Source organism: Aethalodelphis obliquidens, unplaced genomic scaffold (genome assembly GCF_003676395.1).
Source record: "Aethalodelphis obliquidens isolate GAN/ISIS:26980383/991018 unplaced genomic scaffold, ASM367639v1 scaffold24, whole genome shotgun sequence".
Taxonomy (NCBI): domain Eukaryota; kingdom Metazoa; phylum Chordata; class Mammalia; order Artiodactyla; family Delphinidae; genus Aethalodelphis; species Aethalodelphis obliquidens.
Genome location: NW_020837968.1, coordinates 10,101,760 through 10,120,504, shown reverse-complemented (window position 1 = coordinate 10,120,504; position 18,745 = coordinate 10,101,760). Strand labels below are relative to the sequence as shown.

Below are 18,745 nucleotides of genomic sequence, written 5' to 3'. Positions count from 1 at the left end.
ATAGGTATACATAAATACACACATATATGAAATACTTATTTCTATGGGGATACTGGGAAATGAATCATTCATACCTTACTATAGGAGTATAAATAAACACAACTTTCTGAAAAGCAGTTTGTCAGCTTATATCTGAAATGGTGGTAATATTCATTCCTATTGACTCAACAATTCTAAAAAGCAAAACAAAATGTGCATTTATTAGGATACTCTGAATATTATTTATGATACTGAAAATGATATCATTCTATATCAATATCAGCTTTAAGTGAAAACTCTACATTTATAAAAATGTTACATGCAATTATTTTGAAAAGTTATGTTACTAAAAACTATTTAATGACAGAGGGAGTTTTCACTATACACTGTAAAGTACGCAAAGTTTACAAAATAACATATTAAAAGTATTCAGCATAATCATTTCAAATGATATGTTATATATATATATATTTAACTATATATACAGAGAGAAGAAAGACAGGAAACAGTCTATAGTAGTATAACAATGGCTATTTCTGTGTAGTGTAATTATGGATAACTGTTTTCTTCATTTGCTTGATAATTTTCAAATTTTCTACCATGAACGTGCGTTATTTTATAGTTAGAAAAATACATGCTTTTAAAAGGGGGCTCTGTTCTGCAAGAACTAAATTTTAGCATTTCTTTAATATTTGTTTGATGAGCAATATTGAATTCTCAAAATTTAAGTGCTCTAAAGTTCACAAAGAGAAGTGAAAAGATCTCTGCTCTTAAGTAGCTTATATTACCATTACTTTGGCATACTACAGGGAAAAGCAATGGCAAGACTTAAACTTAAGCTTCACCTTGGTGTTGAGAGATGAATTATGGTCTTGGAAATGAAAGAGACATGTATGAAACTATAGGATGCTGTTTACTAGTCATGTATTTCAGACATGTTGCTTAACTTTTTCTAACCTTAGTTTTCACATCTGTGAAACAGAGACATTGACAGAAATCAGTGATAAAATGAATGTTTTGTAAAGTGGTATTTCATATCTAATTTGATGTTTGCTGGGTTAGTTATTTTCCAAGCAATTAATTTCTTTTATGTTGAAAAAAGCATTCATTTTCAGATAATTGAGTCTGTACTTGTAAATGGGAAATACGGTCTGGATCCTACCAATTATTAGGGTCCTAGGTTAAAGATTTCTTCCTGCACATCTTTCTTCTTACCAACTCATCCATTATGCATTTATTCACCCATTTATTCTGTCCATTTTTACAGGACGTCTTTCATATACAAAGCACTGTCCTAGGCACTGTGATATCTACTTAAATACTTTGCTTCTTTAATAACATTCCTCCGAGATTCTATGTGTCCATTGAAAAATCATTGATCTGACATCTTTAGCTCTCCGAAGACCATTTTGAATCAACCACATAGCCAATCTGAATGACAGTGATGAACTCCAGTGTCAAGCAGGCCAAAATTCAGATGCTCAGTGAGGTTTCAGCCACGTCACTTGAAGGAAGGAAAGTCAGAGTATGCCTGTGTCCTGCCCTGGTCACGATGCACAAGGGAGGGTTTAGTTTAGGCATAAGCCTTGATGGTTTGAAAGGACATTATCAAGATGGAACACATCCAAATCAGGTAACAAGGCTAGATAGTGGTTGAGGAATCCTCTTATATGAAACTCATTGCAGGGAGCAGAGATGTTTAACCGGAAATGGGGAAATTTAGTGGAAAAGAGGATGACTAGTTAAAAATGCCTGAAGTTCTATCCCTAACGGTAGTGATGGCTTGTTCTCGGGGATCAGCGTGACTCAGACAAGGTCCCAAAGAGTTCAGTGTCATTAGCACAAACAACCACATGTACCCACTGCCCAAGATGGTCCCAATTCATGCCTGCTGCCGCTCAATTCACCCATGTTGGTTATTTACAGTCCCCTGTTTTGCTCTCAGAAGGTGCCGATATGGGCAAAAGATTATATTCAGCCTAAGTTTTGTAGAAATAATATAGTTTCTAGCTCTCCCTCAGAAAGAACTAGCCAACAAGAAGAACAATAATATAATGGGGTGACTTACAAAGCAACTATTTTCCTATCACTGGTAATGAACAGACACCTGAATGCCACTTGTTTGGGATGTTTTAGGCAAGAATCCTTTATTCGGTGGGAAGTTAGACTTGGTAGCATTTAAGCTCTCTGCCCTCCAAATTTGAAATGCTTTGACCATTCTGTGGTCAAAGATCACTTCCATGACATGCCTCTAGATAACATTTAATTTTCCAAAATCTGTTTCTCTTACTAATGTAAAGAGCTCTCCACGTTGCATTTCATTGAATTTCTGTGGGCTTTGACTCGTTCTTGAGAACTAGCAGATTCATACTAGTAGTTCTGTGTGAAGTTCCTCATAGATAATGAGATGCTATGATAAAGAAATAAGACCAGAAAGTGCTTCTGAAGAATATGACTTGGACAGAAAATAAATCCAACCTTTACGAAAACGAATCTGTTTAATATTGTAAATGGTTTTTTTTCCTATTTATTTAATGTGTTTAATATTTATTCTCTCTTATAAATCACCTACTATAACATGCTGTTTTGTGGTATAAAATTAAGAGCACTGCCCTTGAACTTAACCAGTCCCAGTTTAAATCCTCACTCTGCCAGTAACCAGTTTTGTGATTTGAGATAAAATACGAACCCCTCTGAACCTCAAATGCTTTATCTAATACTACAGAGAGATAACACTACAATTTTGCCCTGTGATTCTGAGGATTGGAAATAATCATGTAAAAGAACCTGGCACACAGTATGTGTTCCAAAAGTTAACTCTTATGAGAGTCTCTTTCGCTAACATTAAATCTGTTTTAACCTACTTGTCACTGTTTAATGCTGCTCTATTTGTGCATCCTTGCGCTCAAGGTTGACTGTCCATTTGTTAGCACATCTGCATATTCCTCATAATTAATATCTTTTTTAATGACATATGGTTTAGTGACGGGAAATGGAGTCTTGCCTTCTGTTTTCAATTTGTTTATGACTCAACGACTCAACAGATGTGTCTGAACTTTAATTTTCCATTCTGGAAACTAGAATTTAAAATCCTTGCTCGTATGTAACTATTTCAGAAAATGAGAGGAAAATGTGTAATCCAGGGATTTTTGACCATGTGCCAGGCTATTCAGTGATGCAGCCAGGATGTATATAGATGAAAGGCCGTGGTTTCTCTTATGTTAACAGGGAAACCTAAATGAGGATGCCAGCCATCTAATCTCTGAAATGAGAGAGTAGTGTGAGCTGGGCTGAAGTCAGATTTTAAGTGAAACCAGTAGAAAGCATGACATCTGCTTGGAAGGAACACGAGCGGAGGTGATGAGAGTCTTGGGCCCTGGAATTAGGCTGAGGACATGGTGACTCCACGTGACCTACTTACCAATGCCCCATGACCCTGTCTGTTCCTCTGAAAGCCAAGGTCCAGTGCGTATTTGGTTGTGAATTTCTAACTTCTAAAACTCCTGAAGCACTTACACCTCTTTTATGCTCTGTACACATTCTGTGTTATTTGACTCATGTCTTGTCTCTCTGTTAAGTAAAAAGTTGGTGATCTAACCCCCCTTTCTATTTATTCTGCCCTTTCCCCACGCCCAGCAAAGAACCTTGTGCAGAGTGGCATTCAATATCCTTTATTACAGGTGTGAATTTCATACAAAACACTATAGACTTCTTTGATACCTTAATGCAGCATCTTATTCCAGTATTTTGAAATGCACACTCATACACCCCCACATCACACTGTAGTAGTAACAAGTTGGTGGGCTGTCCTGAGACATTGGTGTGTGTGTGAAGCATATTTGGATGTGAATGTGCAAAATACATGAATTCATTTCTTCCCCACAAATTTCTTCTTCTGGTCACTATAGCTTTGGTAGTCACTGGCCACCTGAAAAGAAAGCCTCTGTTTTTGCTTTCTAGAGTTCCTCCCAAGAGTTCTATAAATCTGTATGGAGCAAATGTTTGGGGCATTTTGTTTGTTTGTTTAGGGAAGCGTCTACAAGTGTACATCATACAAAAGTTTAATGCAATCAGACATTCAAAAGATTATGCCATCTAGACTCGTCCGCTCTGTGATTTAATTTATTGCTTAATGTTCTATATGCATTTTGCCTTCCAAAAAAGGTTAAATTTGAAATTTTAGTGAAAACACCCTTCCTTTGAATTTATAGATTGAGGTAGCCCAGTTGCGTTTGTAGAATTAGTATTTACTGGACAAGATGGGTTGATTCACGAGGTTGTGGAGTGCTTGCCTCGCGAGGGTCATATTAAACTTGAGAGAAGCTTTTTGAGCAACATAGCATCTTGGAGACAGTATATCAAGCTGATAGATACATGGCTCTTGCGTTAAGAAACCAGGGGTGGAATTACGGCTAGTTCCCAGTTATTGCTTTGATGCTAAAGACCCTCAGAGGAATAGGTCTAGGATAAAAGGGGTTAACTGGAGGGGAAAAAACGTTGCCAGAAGTCAGTGTTACTGAAAGCATGTAGAATGAATAGTTATATGTCAATAATTTAAGATGATCGCTTTGTTTGGAAATATTTGGGGATTTTATATAATTGGAGTGTGACCAATTTAACGGAGCACATTTTCTTGTTATCACTCAAAAGAGAATCCAAGATACTTTATTATTATTATTATGGAGCATCTTCTGGGCATTTTTTCTTTCCCGACAGCATGGTAATGCAGTTTTTAACACTTGAAGGGGTTTTGTGTAAATATTTAAAACTCTAATTTTTTTCATGCTGATGACTTATCAGAGCGGATTCTTATTCCGAATTTGGATTGTCAGTGATATTATATTCCTTGACAGAAAAGTTAGACAAAAAACAATCAAATGAGGGACATGGTTTTATATGTTATACATTATATGCAATTTGCACGTTACTTTTTGCCCAGGCTCTTTTGATATGTGTGCATTTGTTATACATCAATGAAAGAATATATATCAAATAAGAAATCAGCATGGTTATAAGTATTTGTACTCACAGACAAAATATCAATTAAAAAGTCTTTGGCAGCGAATGTCCCTCAATCCAAAGATTTATAGTTAAGTTACTGGGTATCTGGCCCTGGACAGCCACATTATTGCCTTTCCTAGGTATGTCCTATTTCCACTACCCGAGAGAACTACTTCATACCATTTCTTCTCTGTTCAAGCAACCAGTTCACTCCCACACTTTGGCACAGAGCGGACGCCTTTGCTTTTATTTTGCTCCCTGGGAAAACGGATGCCATCAGAAGAGACAGTTGCTGTTTTCCCATCACCAGATCTACCTAACTCTACATCTGCAGCCTGGGTCTGTATTCACTTCTGCACAGTGGTGGGCTGTCCCTGCTCTATTCGACAGCCCACGTGCACCAGCTCTCAATTCAGTTGGCTCGTGCCTTGGCTTGCCTCTCTCTCTCACACACACGAGGACTTTGCTTTGGCAATTAATTATTCTTCCTTCTCCTACATCATCATTTCCCCTAATCTCTTCTGGGTCATTCCAAGAAGCATGCAAACGCTGCAACCTCTCCCGGTGTTTAGAAAGCCTTCCTCTGATACCAGAAGCTTCTCTAAGTGTTTCCGCATTTTCTTCTCCCCTTTAGAACAAAATCCCTCAGGAGTCTTCTAGGCTCACTCTACCCACTCATTGCCTCCTCTCTCATTCCCTTTTCAGTTTTTCCCCGAATCAAACTGCCACGCCCACCACTGAACTGTGTGTTCTTGACAAGGTCACGTCCACTTGGCCAAAGACAAAGCTTAATTCTTAGTCTCTTCCTTCCTGAAACTCAGCACATATGACGGAGTCGATCAGGCCTTCCTTTCTTCACTTGGCTCCCAAAATGCGTCTTCTGTTAGCTTCTCCCCTACCTCAGTGTTCACTCCTGTAAGTAAATCTCCTTCGTTGCAGAGACCTCCCCCTCCCCCAACCCCTCAAAAGTTTGGAGGACCCCAGACCTCACTGCTCAGACCTCTTCTACACTCGCTCTATTTACACTCACCCTCTCGTTTATTCCATCACATCTCGGCCATGAAATACCACACGGACATTGATCCACAGTTCTTATCCAGACTCATATCTGCCACTTCGTCCTTGGTGTAGCCACTGTAGTTGTGTAATAAACCTCTTAAATGTAATGTGGACAAAAGAGAACTCTTGATCCCCTTCCTATCCCATTTCTCCTCTCAGGTGCCAGTCACCCGGGTGCTTGGGCCAAACACATTGGCATCACCTTTGACTCCTTTATTGTCTATCAGCGACACATGCCACAGTCAACTGAACCGCAAACTAACGCCCCCATCTCCACTACTGGTACTTGCATGTAAGCTGCTGTCATCTGCTAGCCTGGATGACTGCAATAGGTAACTTCCCTGCTTCCAACCTTCTCCCCATGCCTCCCTGACTTAGCTTTTTGTGTGTAAAGTGGTCTTCTGACAACTCAAGCCCGATTCAAACTGAAAGGTTATAATTTAGGGAATGAGTAAATTTATACCTTGTAAAATTAAGATTATACATTTTTCTGAAAATTTATTTTGTCATAAAACACTATATCCAGTTTCCCTACCACATGTGGATGTGAAAGACATAAAGCTAATAGCAAGTTGAAATAAATTATATGTATCTTAAAACCTGTGACCTACTGCAACACATTTTTATTTTCCCTAAAAATCATAACATTTAAAAAGAATTTTCTTTAAGGTATTTTAAACTTATTGCAGGAGCAAATATTCTATTAAATTGAGTTCCTATTACCTAAAAATAATTTTTATTATGGAAAATTTTCATAAAAAGATTAACAATTTGTATTCACTGTCTCTAAACATTTAGTTACTCTAAAAAAAAGTCCTTGATCTTGCCTTTCTGAAGGCAACTTGAAGGTTATTTGAAATTAAGAAGCATATGAAGTTTTAATTTATTGCAAGTTCAGATATTTAATTGGTTAGCCACACTATCATAATTCATGGTTTATGAATATTTGATCCAGTGTTTAAGGTAGAGGTTGTACCATTATAAAGAAATCTCAATGAAATTATTGCTTAAATGTTTAAAGAAATTATCAAATGCAGATTAATTTTTCATTAGCAGGTAACTATTCTTTTGGCATTTATTCTTACTGATGAGCATTTAATTTATTAATCTGTGCCTGGACCAAGAAAAACAATTTGCAGATTCTTTAAGTGTGGCTCTATTTAAAACTTCTTTTGTTAATTTTACTCATTAATTTCACTAAAACTTATTACCTTGATCTATCTATCTACATATCTATCTATCTGTCTATCTATATACACATTACCGACCTGGGACAAAAATCTGTGACTTCACAAGTGTACACACACCAAAATTTACCAAGAAGTAAACTGTGCTCCTTGCACCATTTTAGTTAATTGCCACAAATTTAACTTCTTTAAAAACTCCACAGAGTCAGTATTATTGGACATACACTTATAAATGAAATGACTTTACATCAGTGAGGTTAAGAACTTGCCAAAATGTAATCAGCTTTGAATTTTGTGAACTGAATTGGTGAGGATGAGATTTGAAACTTCAGCTATCTGACTCCTAAATCCAGTCTCCTTTGGAAAACTAACATTATCTAGCTCCCTAAAATATTTAGATTTATGTAAGAAGTGTAAATTTTTTCAACTTACTAACCAAAATAAATAATTTTTTAATTGTAAATTTAAAAAAAGAGAGAGATTTGTATTTGTTTATTGCTTTTTTTCACAGGGAATCAGAGTAGACATTTTATTTTAGTTCAGTTGTGTCTGTCTCTTTGCTTATCTACCCTGATCAATAATTACCAAATCTGTATAATTATATGATTGTGATTGAGGAATAATTGTGATGAGTTGTAACGGATGTTAAAACTATACTTCCAAAATTTAGAAAGAAAAGCTTTTGCTTGTTAAATAATTCCCTCTCTCTTCAACTTAGAAAGTCACTCTTACTTAGCCAGAGTGGCCTTTATTTGTTTAGAATCATGACATTTCCTTGATTAAGACCGTGCCGTGGCTCCCAACCCCATTTAAAATGGAGTTTGACTTTGACTTTCAAGGTGTAGCCAAGAAGGCTCTAGAGGTATCTAGACCGAGCCTAGCTCTCCAGCTTTTCCTCTCTTCTTCTTCCTCTCCTGAGTTAGTTTCAGTCGCGCTGGTTTCTTTCCACTGTTCCTTACACACAGCCAGTGCTTTCCCTTCCTCGCTGCCTTTGCCCTGCCTGCTCTTTGGCTGGATTGCTGTTCCTCTAAACGGCAGGTAGACATTCAGGTAGACATTCTCATGACCACCTCCTTATGTTACTGAGGTCTCTGCTCTAATGTCACCTAATGACGTGTTCTTCCTATGGCTCTCCTGTCTAATCTGAATTGTTGTGTAATAACCAAAATCTTCACTCCTTTTCACTTTCTCTCCACTTACCCTGCGTTAGTCTTCACCTGAGCACTTAGTGCCATCTGGTAGGGTCATCGGTATCTATTTGTTCATCGCTCGCTCTCTCCGATTACATAAGTTCCGTAGGGTCAGGGGTCATGTCAACTGAGGGTTGACTCAGTGTTATTAACCCTCCACACAAAGAACACTACTTTGCACAGAGTAGAGGCTCAATAAATGTTTACTGAATAAATTAGTGAAGTATCGATGAATTCAGAACCCTTACAACAGACTGATGAGACACGGAATCTAATTCTTCCATTCTCATCAATGGCCATTCACTAGCTTCATAGTTCATAAGACAGTTCTCCCATATTGGAGGGTATATAAAAGTCACACACTACGTCAAGTTATGTATAAACGGAAGTTGAAAATGAATCCTGATAGCTGTTTTCATTGTTTTGATTCCTTCTCCTCCTTCAGCAATGGCCTCTAGTAATCCTTGGTCAATAAGAACTTTTATTACAATAATCAAAAATTGCATTATAGTAGTACTTAAATTATGCTAAGGGAAGTTCGGATTAGTCCAGTATAATAACAATAGCTAACAGTTAATAATTACCAGGACCCCATAAAAGGTCCTTTATTTACATTGTCTCTGGTCTTCACAGCAATCCTAAAAAGGCAAAATACTATCCCCGTTTTAAAGACAAGAAACATAAGCTCAGAGTTCCCTGGTAATTTTCCCAAAGGCACAGAACTGTGCTTAATTTGTTTTTGAGTTTCTGACTAGCTTTGGAACACACTCTGATATGAGACGTTCATTCAAGTTATACCTGTTGGAAAAATTTATTGAATAGCCAAAGTCTTCTGGTCCATTTTTAAATTTTAATTTCTTAATAGAATAGGCTTCACTCATTTCTTTTAGGCCTTCTACAACTATCCAGATAGATTTCCCTAACAGATTATATCAAGCAAGTATGCTGACTTCAGGAAGAATTTGCCAGAGATTCCACTAGACTAGAAAAAGTCTGTGCCCTGACTTGTAACATATTTGAATAAAGGCAGCATCGCTGTGAGAACGGGCAACCAACTGTATAAAACACATGAGGAAAGAAGCTTAGTTTTTATATTTTCATAAGTGAGAATTAAGGCTGGAATGTGCTACTTTCTTTGTAGAAAAATACAATTTTAATAAACCTTCCTCAAAAAAAAAAAAAAATCCAGTTGTGTTCATGGTCGTGGTATGATTAAGGAAACAATGGGTGACATCAGTGGAAGAAATAAAAGATCCGGACTCCTTCACTGTTCAGTTGCTTGATTGTTGAACAAAGAGTTAAATTAAAAAGGTACTTTAATATTTGCTTCATTAAATCCCCTCCGTGTTTTCAATTAGGGAAACAGAAGTACAGGTGGGGATGTGCTGCCTGCTCATCTGTCTTGCTGTTTGCGGGGGGGAGTGGCTTTTAAGATGGAAATACTCATGTAATTGTGTTGAAATGAACAATAAGGAAGTACAGTAGTTCCGGAATGAAAATGTTAAATTAAATGGACCATGTTTAACATTGTTGTTGATCCTGAGGAACAGTTTTTCCAGTATATGGAGCATTTCGATTCCATCCAGCATATGTTCTCCACAGTTTTCTCTGCTCTAATTCATCTGTGTTTTTCGACAGCTCCAGATGGCGTGCTGCCTCCGAGGCTTTCATCTGCCACTCCAACCAGTCTTCAGGTTGTCTGGTCTACACCAGCTCGGAACAACGCCCCCGGCTCTCCCAGATACCAACTCCAGATGAGGCCCGGCAACTCCACCCACTGGTTTCTAGAGTAAGCATTCTACTTCGTCCATCCCTTCTAACAGTCACCCGGGTTTTACAACGTAGCCATAAATTCACTATATCTTAAATTTTTAACAATAAGTCAGTTCTTACTGGCAACAAATAAAAACCTCCTTTCCAAAGTTCAAACAAACAAAAAGCAACACCCTAGGAGATCATTATTTGCTTTGCAAATTTTTCATTTATAGAGGCTTAAAGTAAGATTCCTTCACCCTTAACTTTTCATGAGCACATGTATTGCCAAGAGCAGGCACACACCTGAACCCCACAAAATCTGCTGTCTGACTATGGCTGCAAAAGTATAATACTTATTCTACAAATTCCATGTGCCAATCAGTCTCAATACTAGAGTAGAATTCACTCCAGGCTACTACTAGAATTTACATCTCATATAAATGCAATAATACAAACCCTTAGCCAAAGGACTGCTTATTTTAAAAGAGATATCACGCGATGACAGAAAACTGCAGCACTGAGAGGTATGTTGACATTCCCTGAAAATTCTTTAAGATTGTACTTGTTTTTTATTCCTTTGAATGTCTAAAGCTTCTTAATTTTAGAATTTCTTTTCCATATAGGTTGTTTTCCGGTCCTTCTGCATCGTTAAGCTATGAAGTGAGAGATCTCCAACCGTACACAGAGTACGAATTTCGGTTGGTGGTCTCCAATGGATTTGGCAGTGCACATAGTTCTTGGATTCTGTTCATGACCGCAGAGGACAGTAAGTGGTCTGAAAAACACACAGCCAGATATTCTCTATATTAGGAAGTCTTAAAGTCTTCACTTTTTCCAAAACAAAGAAATAAGCCTCCTCTATTTTCTTGATGTTGAGGGACAGTAATCTTTTCCAGGACAAGAACGGTCAAAGTTTCCAGAAAGAAGAAAAATGGGGGCTTGGAGGGTTAGGCCTACAAACAGGAATATGTAATTCACAATAAATTATGATATGGACCCACTCAGCCCTTCAGGGTACATCTAGGTGTCCTGAAGGAGAAAGGTTATCCTTTTCTACTCTATGACCGAATATTACAAGTGTTCTCTGCAGAAGAACGTGGAATATGGACCTTACTTCATGAAATTACTTAGAGGTCATTATACTTTTTTTCTGGAAACAGATTCCATTGTACTTTTACTCATACCTGAAAGACAGCCTCCAGAATAGAGGAGTATAATCTGATAACAGTCATTCTGCATGGATTACAAAGAGTACATTGGGATTGTCTTATTCAACCAGTACAGAGAATTTTCTAGTTTTTCATGGAAGAGTTTGTTTGCATATATATGTTTTTTAGTCGGTTATATAGAGAAAATAAATGCATGGCAATCATATTGAGTTTTATACAAATTACTTCTTAAAAAGTATATATATGGAAGTATAATTTTTTAGAAAAGTTAGAAATTAAATCAAGCTACACAGAGTGAAGGAGGACACTGTATCTTTGAACAATGAGGTTTTTAGGGTTAATCTTGTCAAGTCTTTTAATCAGAGGCCTCTTAGAAGATGTTGCCCTGTTGGCCAATTGCCATTCTGGCTCTACATTCAATGAGGACCCAAGTGACTTTCAAAAGGCTGGATATTAATCTCAAAAGGCACGGTATTTGCAACAATATCAATTGTATATGAAATTGATTCTTTTATGTCTACAATATCCTTAATTATATTATTTTAGTGAGAACAAGATATCAACTGAGATGGAATCAGGCCTATCTACCTTCCTTAATGCTTACATTAAAAAAATATATGAACAATAATATATAATAGTTCATCCATTTCTCCCAATTTGTAATTATTCCCAGGGAGCAAGTTTGGTACTTTACAAGGACACATCCAGTTCTTTCCTCTCAAGGGTACCATTTAGTAAATTATCAGCAGAGTGCAATAAACGACACACAAAGCCCAGAAAGCATTTATGCACCACTCAAGGCGCCTACACCCCTTTTAGAGGGAACGTTACCTTCATTCTGGGGACTCTGACAGCATGAACACCAACTGTATACAGATGTATGAACCAGAGAGCTCCCACCCAAAATAGATTTTTGAAGAAACATTTTTTTAAAAAAAAAAACAACTGAAGATAAATTTCTAATCTCCTTAGATAGAGCATACTTGCTTGGCACTCAGTAGAAGTTAACCAAAAATAATTATTCACCCACTGCAGAGGTGATGACTCCATAGAATGCCACATTGGAAGAGGAGAGAAAATGTCTCCTTTTTTTTGCACCACAATTTCTATTCCCATAGACAGGGGGCAACACTCGGATTTCCTCCGTGGTGATCTTTATTGAATAGGGGTCAGGATCTCCTACATAAATAAATTCCCAAACATTGTAAAGTACCAATTAGTACAGCAGCCTCTGTTGAGCAAATTCCTCTCGTGCCTCATCTTACCATAAAACAAGTCTTACAGACTCAATGTGGTTAGAATTTTCATGCATGGAGACACTGCTGTCTTTGTGATTTTTTTAGGGCCTGGGTTCAAGGGCAATAGTGTTAACCCTTCATCTTCCTTCATTAAGAATTAGTAACACTTGATTGTGTAGCAGCTTTTAACCCAGTCTTCATTTTCATTGAAATCCTTTCACCAAGACAGATGACTTCTTCCTCTGCTTCACGCGTGATGTCACACACATCAGCAAAGGGCCAAAGGCTGACTGTCTGCCCCTCCAGGTTAAGTTACCAGTGCATGCTCGCCCCTGAGACATGATAACAGTGTCCTATATATTTTGGGTGTCAGTGGAGATGGATGCCATCTCTGAATGGATGTGCAATTGAGTTGACAAAGACCGAGTGATTGGCACTGGGCACAAGCAGTTTTTCCGTCAAGGCTTCAAAGCCTTGCTTATAAAACCACCCATGCTGGGGCTTCCCTGGTGGCACAGTGGTTGAGAGTCCGCCTGCCGTTGCAGGGGACACGGGTTCGTGCCCCTGTCCGGGAGGATCCCACGTGCCGCGGAGTGGCTGGGCCCGTGAGCCATGGCCGCTGAGCCTGCGCGTCCGGAGCCTGTGTTCCGCAACGGGAGAAGCCACAACAGTGAGAGGCCCGCGTACCGCAAAAAAAAAACCACCACCCATGCTGACAGCTCTATGCTGGTATCACGCTTCATACTTGATCCTAACTACCAACCTCCCAGTTGGCGAAGTGCAATTTCCAATGTAGAAATTCGACATATCACCTTACAGAATGAAACAGAGAGGTCACCTCATGCCCACATTTAAATTTCATGCCATCGCTAGGCACCTTTCCGCATCAGCCAAAGCCTCGAAACATTCTGGTGCCAAAAAAAACCTGTCACCAATAGCAATATTTCTCATATGATACCGTGAGAGCATGATATTCATCAAGCCTGTGACCCAGCTGAGAGCAGAAAGAGAAACCTAGGCAGGAAGGTACCTAGAGCCAGAGAAACAAATGCTTGGGTACAAAGAGAGTTTCTCATAGATGGAGAAAAAAGGCTGTGAGGAATTTTTTTTTTTTTAATATTTCATTCCTCTGTAATCATTTTCCTACCATTTTTTTAATTAATTAATTTACTTATTTATTTTGGGCTGTGTTGGGTCTTCGTTTCCGTGCGAGGGCTTTCTCTAGTTGCGGCGAGCGGGGGCCACTCTTCATCGCGGTGTGCATGCCCCTCACTATCGTGGCCTCTCGTTGCGGAGCACAGGCTCCAGACGCACAGGCTCAGTAGCTGTGGCTCACGGACCTAGATGCTCCGCGGCATGTGGGATCTTCCCGGACCAGGGCTCGAACCCATGTTCCCTGCATTGGCAGGCAGATTCTCAACCACTGCGCCACCAGGGAAGCCCCCTGTGAGGAATTTTAATAGTGTTTTTTCAAATAATTTGTCATTTACATCAGTGGGCCACCAATATCCAGTACCATGCAGTTTTAAAAATCGAGCGTGGGGGGCTTCCCTGGTGGCGCAGTGGTTGGGAGTCCGCCTGACAATGCAGAGGACACGGGTTCGTGCCCCGGTCCGGGAGGATCCCACATGCCGCGGAGCGGCTGGGCCCGTGAGCCAGGGCTGCTGAGCCGGCGCATCCGGAGCCTGTGCTCCGCAGCGGGAGAGGCCACAACAGTGAGAGGCCCGCGTACTGCAAAAAAAAAAAAAAAAATCTAGCGTGCTGCATGCCGCGGAGTAGCTGGGCCCGTGAGCCATGGCCGCTGAGCCTGCGCGTCAGGAGCCTGTGCTCCACAACAGGAGAGGCCACAGCAATGAGACGTCCGCACCCCCTGACAAGAAAAAAAAAAAAAAATCTAGTGTGCTGATGCCAAATAATAGTAATGCACATTTCCTATGAATATTTTAAATCCAGTTAAACTTGTGTTAATAAAAGATGTTTTTTCCAGCCAACTTGGTCAGTGTAGTGTTCGACTATTTGCAACCAGATAAATACAAACAACACATGATTTTTTTTTTTTTTTTTTTTTTGAACAAGCTGCTGGCAGTCTAAGCACCTGGAATGTCTGCAGCCTACAAAAATGCATTAAGATTGTGATAGACTTGGGAGCATGGGGTTAATAACATGAAGACACTTACCTATCAGCTGAAACTTTTTGATATCTTTTAACCAGAAATAACCATCTCTTCTGATTTTATTGTTTGTCCCTCTCTTTTGTGTGCTTAAAATTGTTTTCTGTGCAGTATAGGCATGTGAAAATGGTAGCTGGCTGGAAGGGAAAGTCTCCTTCAACTTCAGCTTAAATGTGCGTGTGCTCTTTTGCCTACTAAAATCCTGCCCTGTGTAAAATATAAGATAACCCACTTTTCTTGAAAATTGTAGATTCCCTAGACTAATAAAATTCAGATTTCTCCCAAGGTTTCTTAGCTAAAAAGACTGAACTCTGGACTATCTCTTTATTTGAGTCATTTTAACAACAAACATATATGTATACACGATTAGATGAACCTGATGAAAATGAGATTCTTTTCTAAAAATCACTTCTCTACCCCCGAAACAAAACAAAACCGAAAATCCAGATTGCTTCTAGAGATGACCATTGAGTTGTCAAATACTTTTCAAAGACTAAAAGTTGAATCATTTCACTAAATTTGTAGTTAAAAACTCCACATTTGTATTTCTAACCATTAATTTAAGAGGCATTATTAAATAAAGTTTGTGGGATTTGAACAGTTGTTTCTGTAGATTTACTTAGACAGTTTTTTCATGTGTTCATTATTTTGCTAACAGACTGATTGTTCATGAGTTTTGACTGGCGTCTGCTAAAAGATAGAAAGATGTATCTTATTACTTACACGGTGAGATTTTCAGTACTATTAACGTATTGTATTCACTCATAGTATTAGGTTTTACTGTTATTTTTTCCGTACTTAAAATTACACTGTGAGCAAAGGATGAAGCAATGAGGGAAATTATCATAGTACCTGGGTCCTGTTTTACTTTCCTCATTAGCAGTTTGGAGCAGTTTTCCCCTTTCATTCATCTTTAAGATTCTCATAAGCAGTTTACAAAGCAACAGTTGTTCTTCTGCAGTAAAAGAGAAAGATCTTGCAATGTTCATTGAAATCTGTATCAGAACACATTTCTGCCTCGTTTGTTGTCTGACCACATTCTAGTCATCCATCAAGCCCCAGCTCATATGTCACCTCCTGTGTGAAGCCTTCCCTCCTCATATCTACCTTAGAATTTTGGTTTGTGTTTACTTGTGTACCATCGATATCTCCTTCTGAATTGTAACTTCTCAGGACCTAGGGTTCCATCTCGTTTATCTTTGTAGTTCCAGTGCCTGGTGGAGGGTCTCATATAGAGCAGGTACCCAAAATTGTTAATGGACTGATGAAAAAGAGTTTCATGTAAGCAAATCCATGAAAACACAACCAAGCAAACCTTAACTGGGTACCTGCCATGTAGGAGGGACTGAAAGAGACATGAAAGTTACAAGGATGAATAGGAGAGTTTTCTTTACTTGAGGCGTCCACTGTCTGGTGGCAAGAAAGACATAGAGTAAAACCATAGTTAGAGTGTTCAAAGCTGAGAGCAAGCCCAGAGGAGAGCATTTCCCTCAACATGGGGTGTCAGGAAAGCCTTTCTGGATGAGAACACCAGGAGAGGAAACAGGGAACGATTTCTATTTGGAGTTCACATCAAGATCAGATTTCAAATTTACTTCCTCATCATTGGTTCAGAAAAAGGCGGGAAAAGCAATTGCTGTAGGAGGCGTCCACTGACACTTGAGACAGGCAGGGCGGCTTGCAGGATGTTCTGCCCGTGGTTCCAGCCTCTGTGTATGTGCCAAGGAGGGTGAGGATGAGAGGCAGATGTAAGAGAAGGAAATCCCAGAGGCAATCCTCATTCTTTGCCTTGGTCAGAGGCAGCCTGCTGGCTGGCCCTGTGATTCATCCTTAGCTGTCTTGACTAGGATAGTGAATGTTCTAATTAGAGAGACCTCTGCTGGCCCAAAACCATGTGCTATTTCAAAATGAAGGGGGACAGATATATAGAAATAGAATTCCAGAAGGAAAACACGTTTCCTTCTTATTCTCACAACCTGTAATGAGTAAAACACCGAGTCCTTGTGACAGGGAGGGGAAGTAAACTTGTGGTATGAAATTTGATCGGTTGATCAAGATACTTCTAGAGCAGGATTTTCCAATCATTCAGTAAGTATATTTGTATCCTTAAGAGTATTTAAATTTTAGAACTAATATTGCGTGGTAGAGATCTTTTTATCAGTGTGCTTTAGAACTGAAGGTCAACCTGGATCTTAAGTGTTCTATGTGAGAGAAAAACAGAAACATTTGTAAATAAGAGTGGCACAGATTTGTAACAGTAGATTTTATTTTATTGAATGAAGAAATGTGAACTGTAAGTTTCGGTAGTGCTGCACGATGATTTTGCTTTTCTATTCCAAATACATGTCCTAATTGCTTTAAATACTAACTTGTGAATGCTTATCCTCTCAAGCAGTGATGTAGGTCTCTACTTGACCCACAATGGAAGATCCTTGATGCAAAGTAAATAATGTAAACTGCTGATTTTGAGAGCGAAGTGGCCCTGTATGTATGTGCCTACATACTTTGTTTCCTGTTGCATAGATTCCACCCCTCAAATCCTTGCATTTCCGGAATTTATAAAAAACAAATATTTATTATCTTTACATTTTCATTTTTATATCCTAAGGTCAGAAGCTGAAAGTGACCAATAGAAAATCCTTTGAAAGAATGGATCGATTCATGAAAACTTCTATCCACCTGGCCTCAATTTCCCTCTTGAGCTCTTGAATCTCTTTTGGGAACAGAAAGCCCACTGTTCTTCCAAATTTGGAACCTCTAGTTCTTTTAGGACTTTTTTCTGCCATCATGAATTCTCACATCAGCACATTTCATCTTCTGTTCCAAACTTTCAAGGAAAAATCCATAGCCATTCACCATACAACAAATCCCAATTCTGGGAGTCAGAACACACTTCCTAGCCTTCCTCTGCTGTCCTGGTCTCAGGAGAAAGAGAGAAAATAGTTCCCCAGTATCGGTCCACCTACTTGCAGACGATAACTCATATCCTTTCAATTTCAACAACCTTCTAGTTTTCAGATGTTTCTTTTATTGAGCAATGATGCCTATGTTACACAGGTCTTTTCCTGTTTCATCAGTTGTCAAGAAGCTGAATGTTCATACTTGTGCCAAGCTGCGGTGCGCGTTCTTAACATTTGTTTTGGGATACAACTATCGTACCTTCTTCATCATCAAGAGATTAATTATTCTTTATCATTATTTTACTTGTCCTATTGCTTAAGTCTTTTATTATGAGCTGTCAAAAAATCTTTTGGGGAAGTAGTTGGGGTATAAATAATAAATTGATAAAAAAACTCATGATTAAAGATGGGATAGAATCCATCACTCCACTCTTCTGCTAACATTTCAGTAGTGAATATCAAGAGGGTACAATTAGCGTAGGGTATATACTACTCTGTATAATTATATATCCATCTATTTGCCACCTTGATTTTTAATTCATCGGCAGATTTAGAGGATGTCCACTTATGGAGTTAATATTGCTGAAAAAGAGCTTTTGAACAGAGTGAGTTTTTAATTAGAATGGCAAAAAGTTGCTTCAAGGCGGTAATAACATACCGGGAAAACTGAGCCATCTTTGGGAACTCTAGTAGCAAACAAGTTGTAGAAGACCCAAGAAAACGACTGAAAAAAGTTATATACACACTACAGATGTGAGTCATTCAAACCATTTATTCACACACACACACACACACACACACACATGCCTACGCACCCATCCTTCCCAGTATACACCCCTGAGTATAAAAATAAGCAGGCCCTTCCGTGAACAATCTCATTACTCTCTTTTAAGCTGGGGCTGAATTTTTGAAGCTGATGAGCGAAATCGTTTCCCATAAAAGATAATTTCATTTGCCAAAATGAAACTACTTTCTGTTATTAATGCTGTAATGAAACAGCTTGAAATATGAATCAGTGATCTGAACAGAAAGGATGTTCCCCGTTCCCCGCTCCAGGAGGGGAGTTCTCTAAACAATTACACCCACGGAGAGGGCT

At 38.8% G+C, this 18,745-nt stretch overlaps 1 protein-coding gene across 1 annotated transcript in view; it reads left to right on the top strand.

The window, feature by feature from the left end:
* Window positions 1-18,745, top strand: part of USH2A (usherin) — a 774,017-nt gene that overhangs the window by 481,923 nt on the left and 273,349 nt on the right. Inside the window, exons 38-39 of the mRNA XM_027122185.1 lie at window positions 10,055-10,205; window positions 10,795-10,937. Coding sequence (XP_026977986.1) covers window positions 10,055-10,205; window positions 10,795-10,937 — 294 coding nt within the window. The remainder of the gene's footprint in view (window positions 1-10,054; window positions 10,206-10,794; window positions 10,938-18,745) is intronic.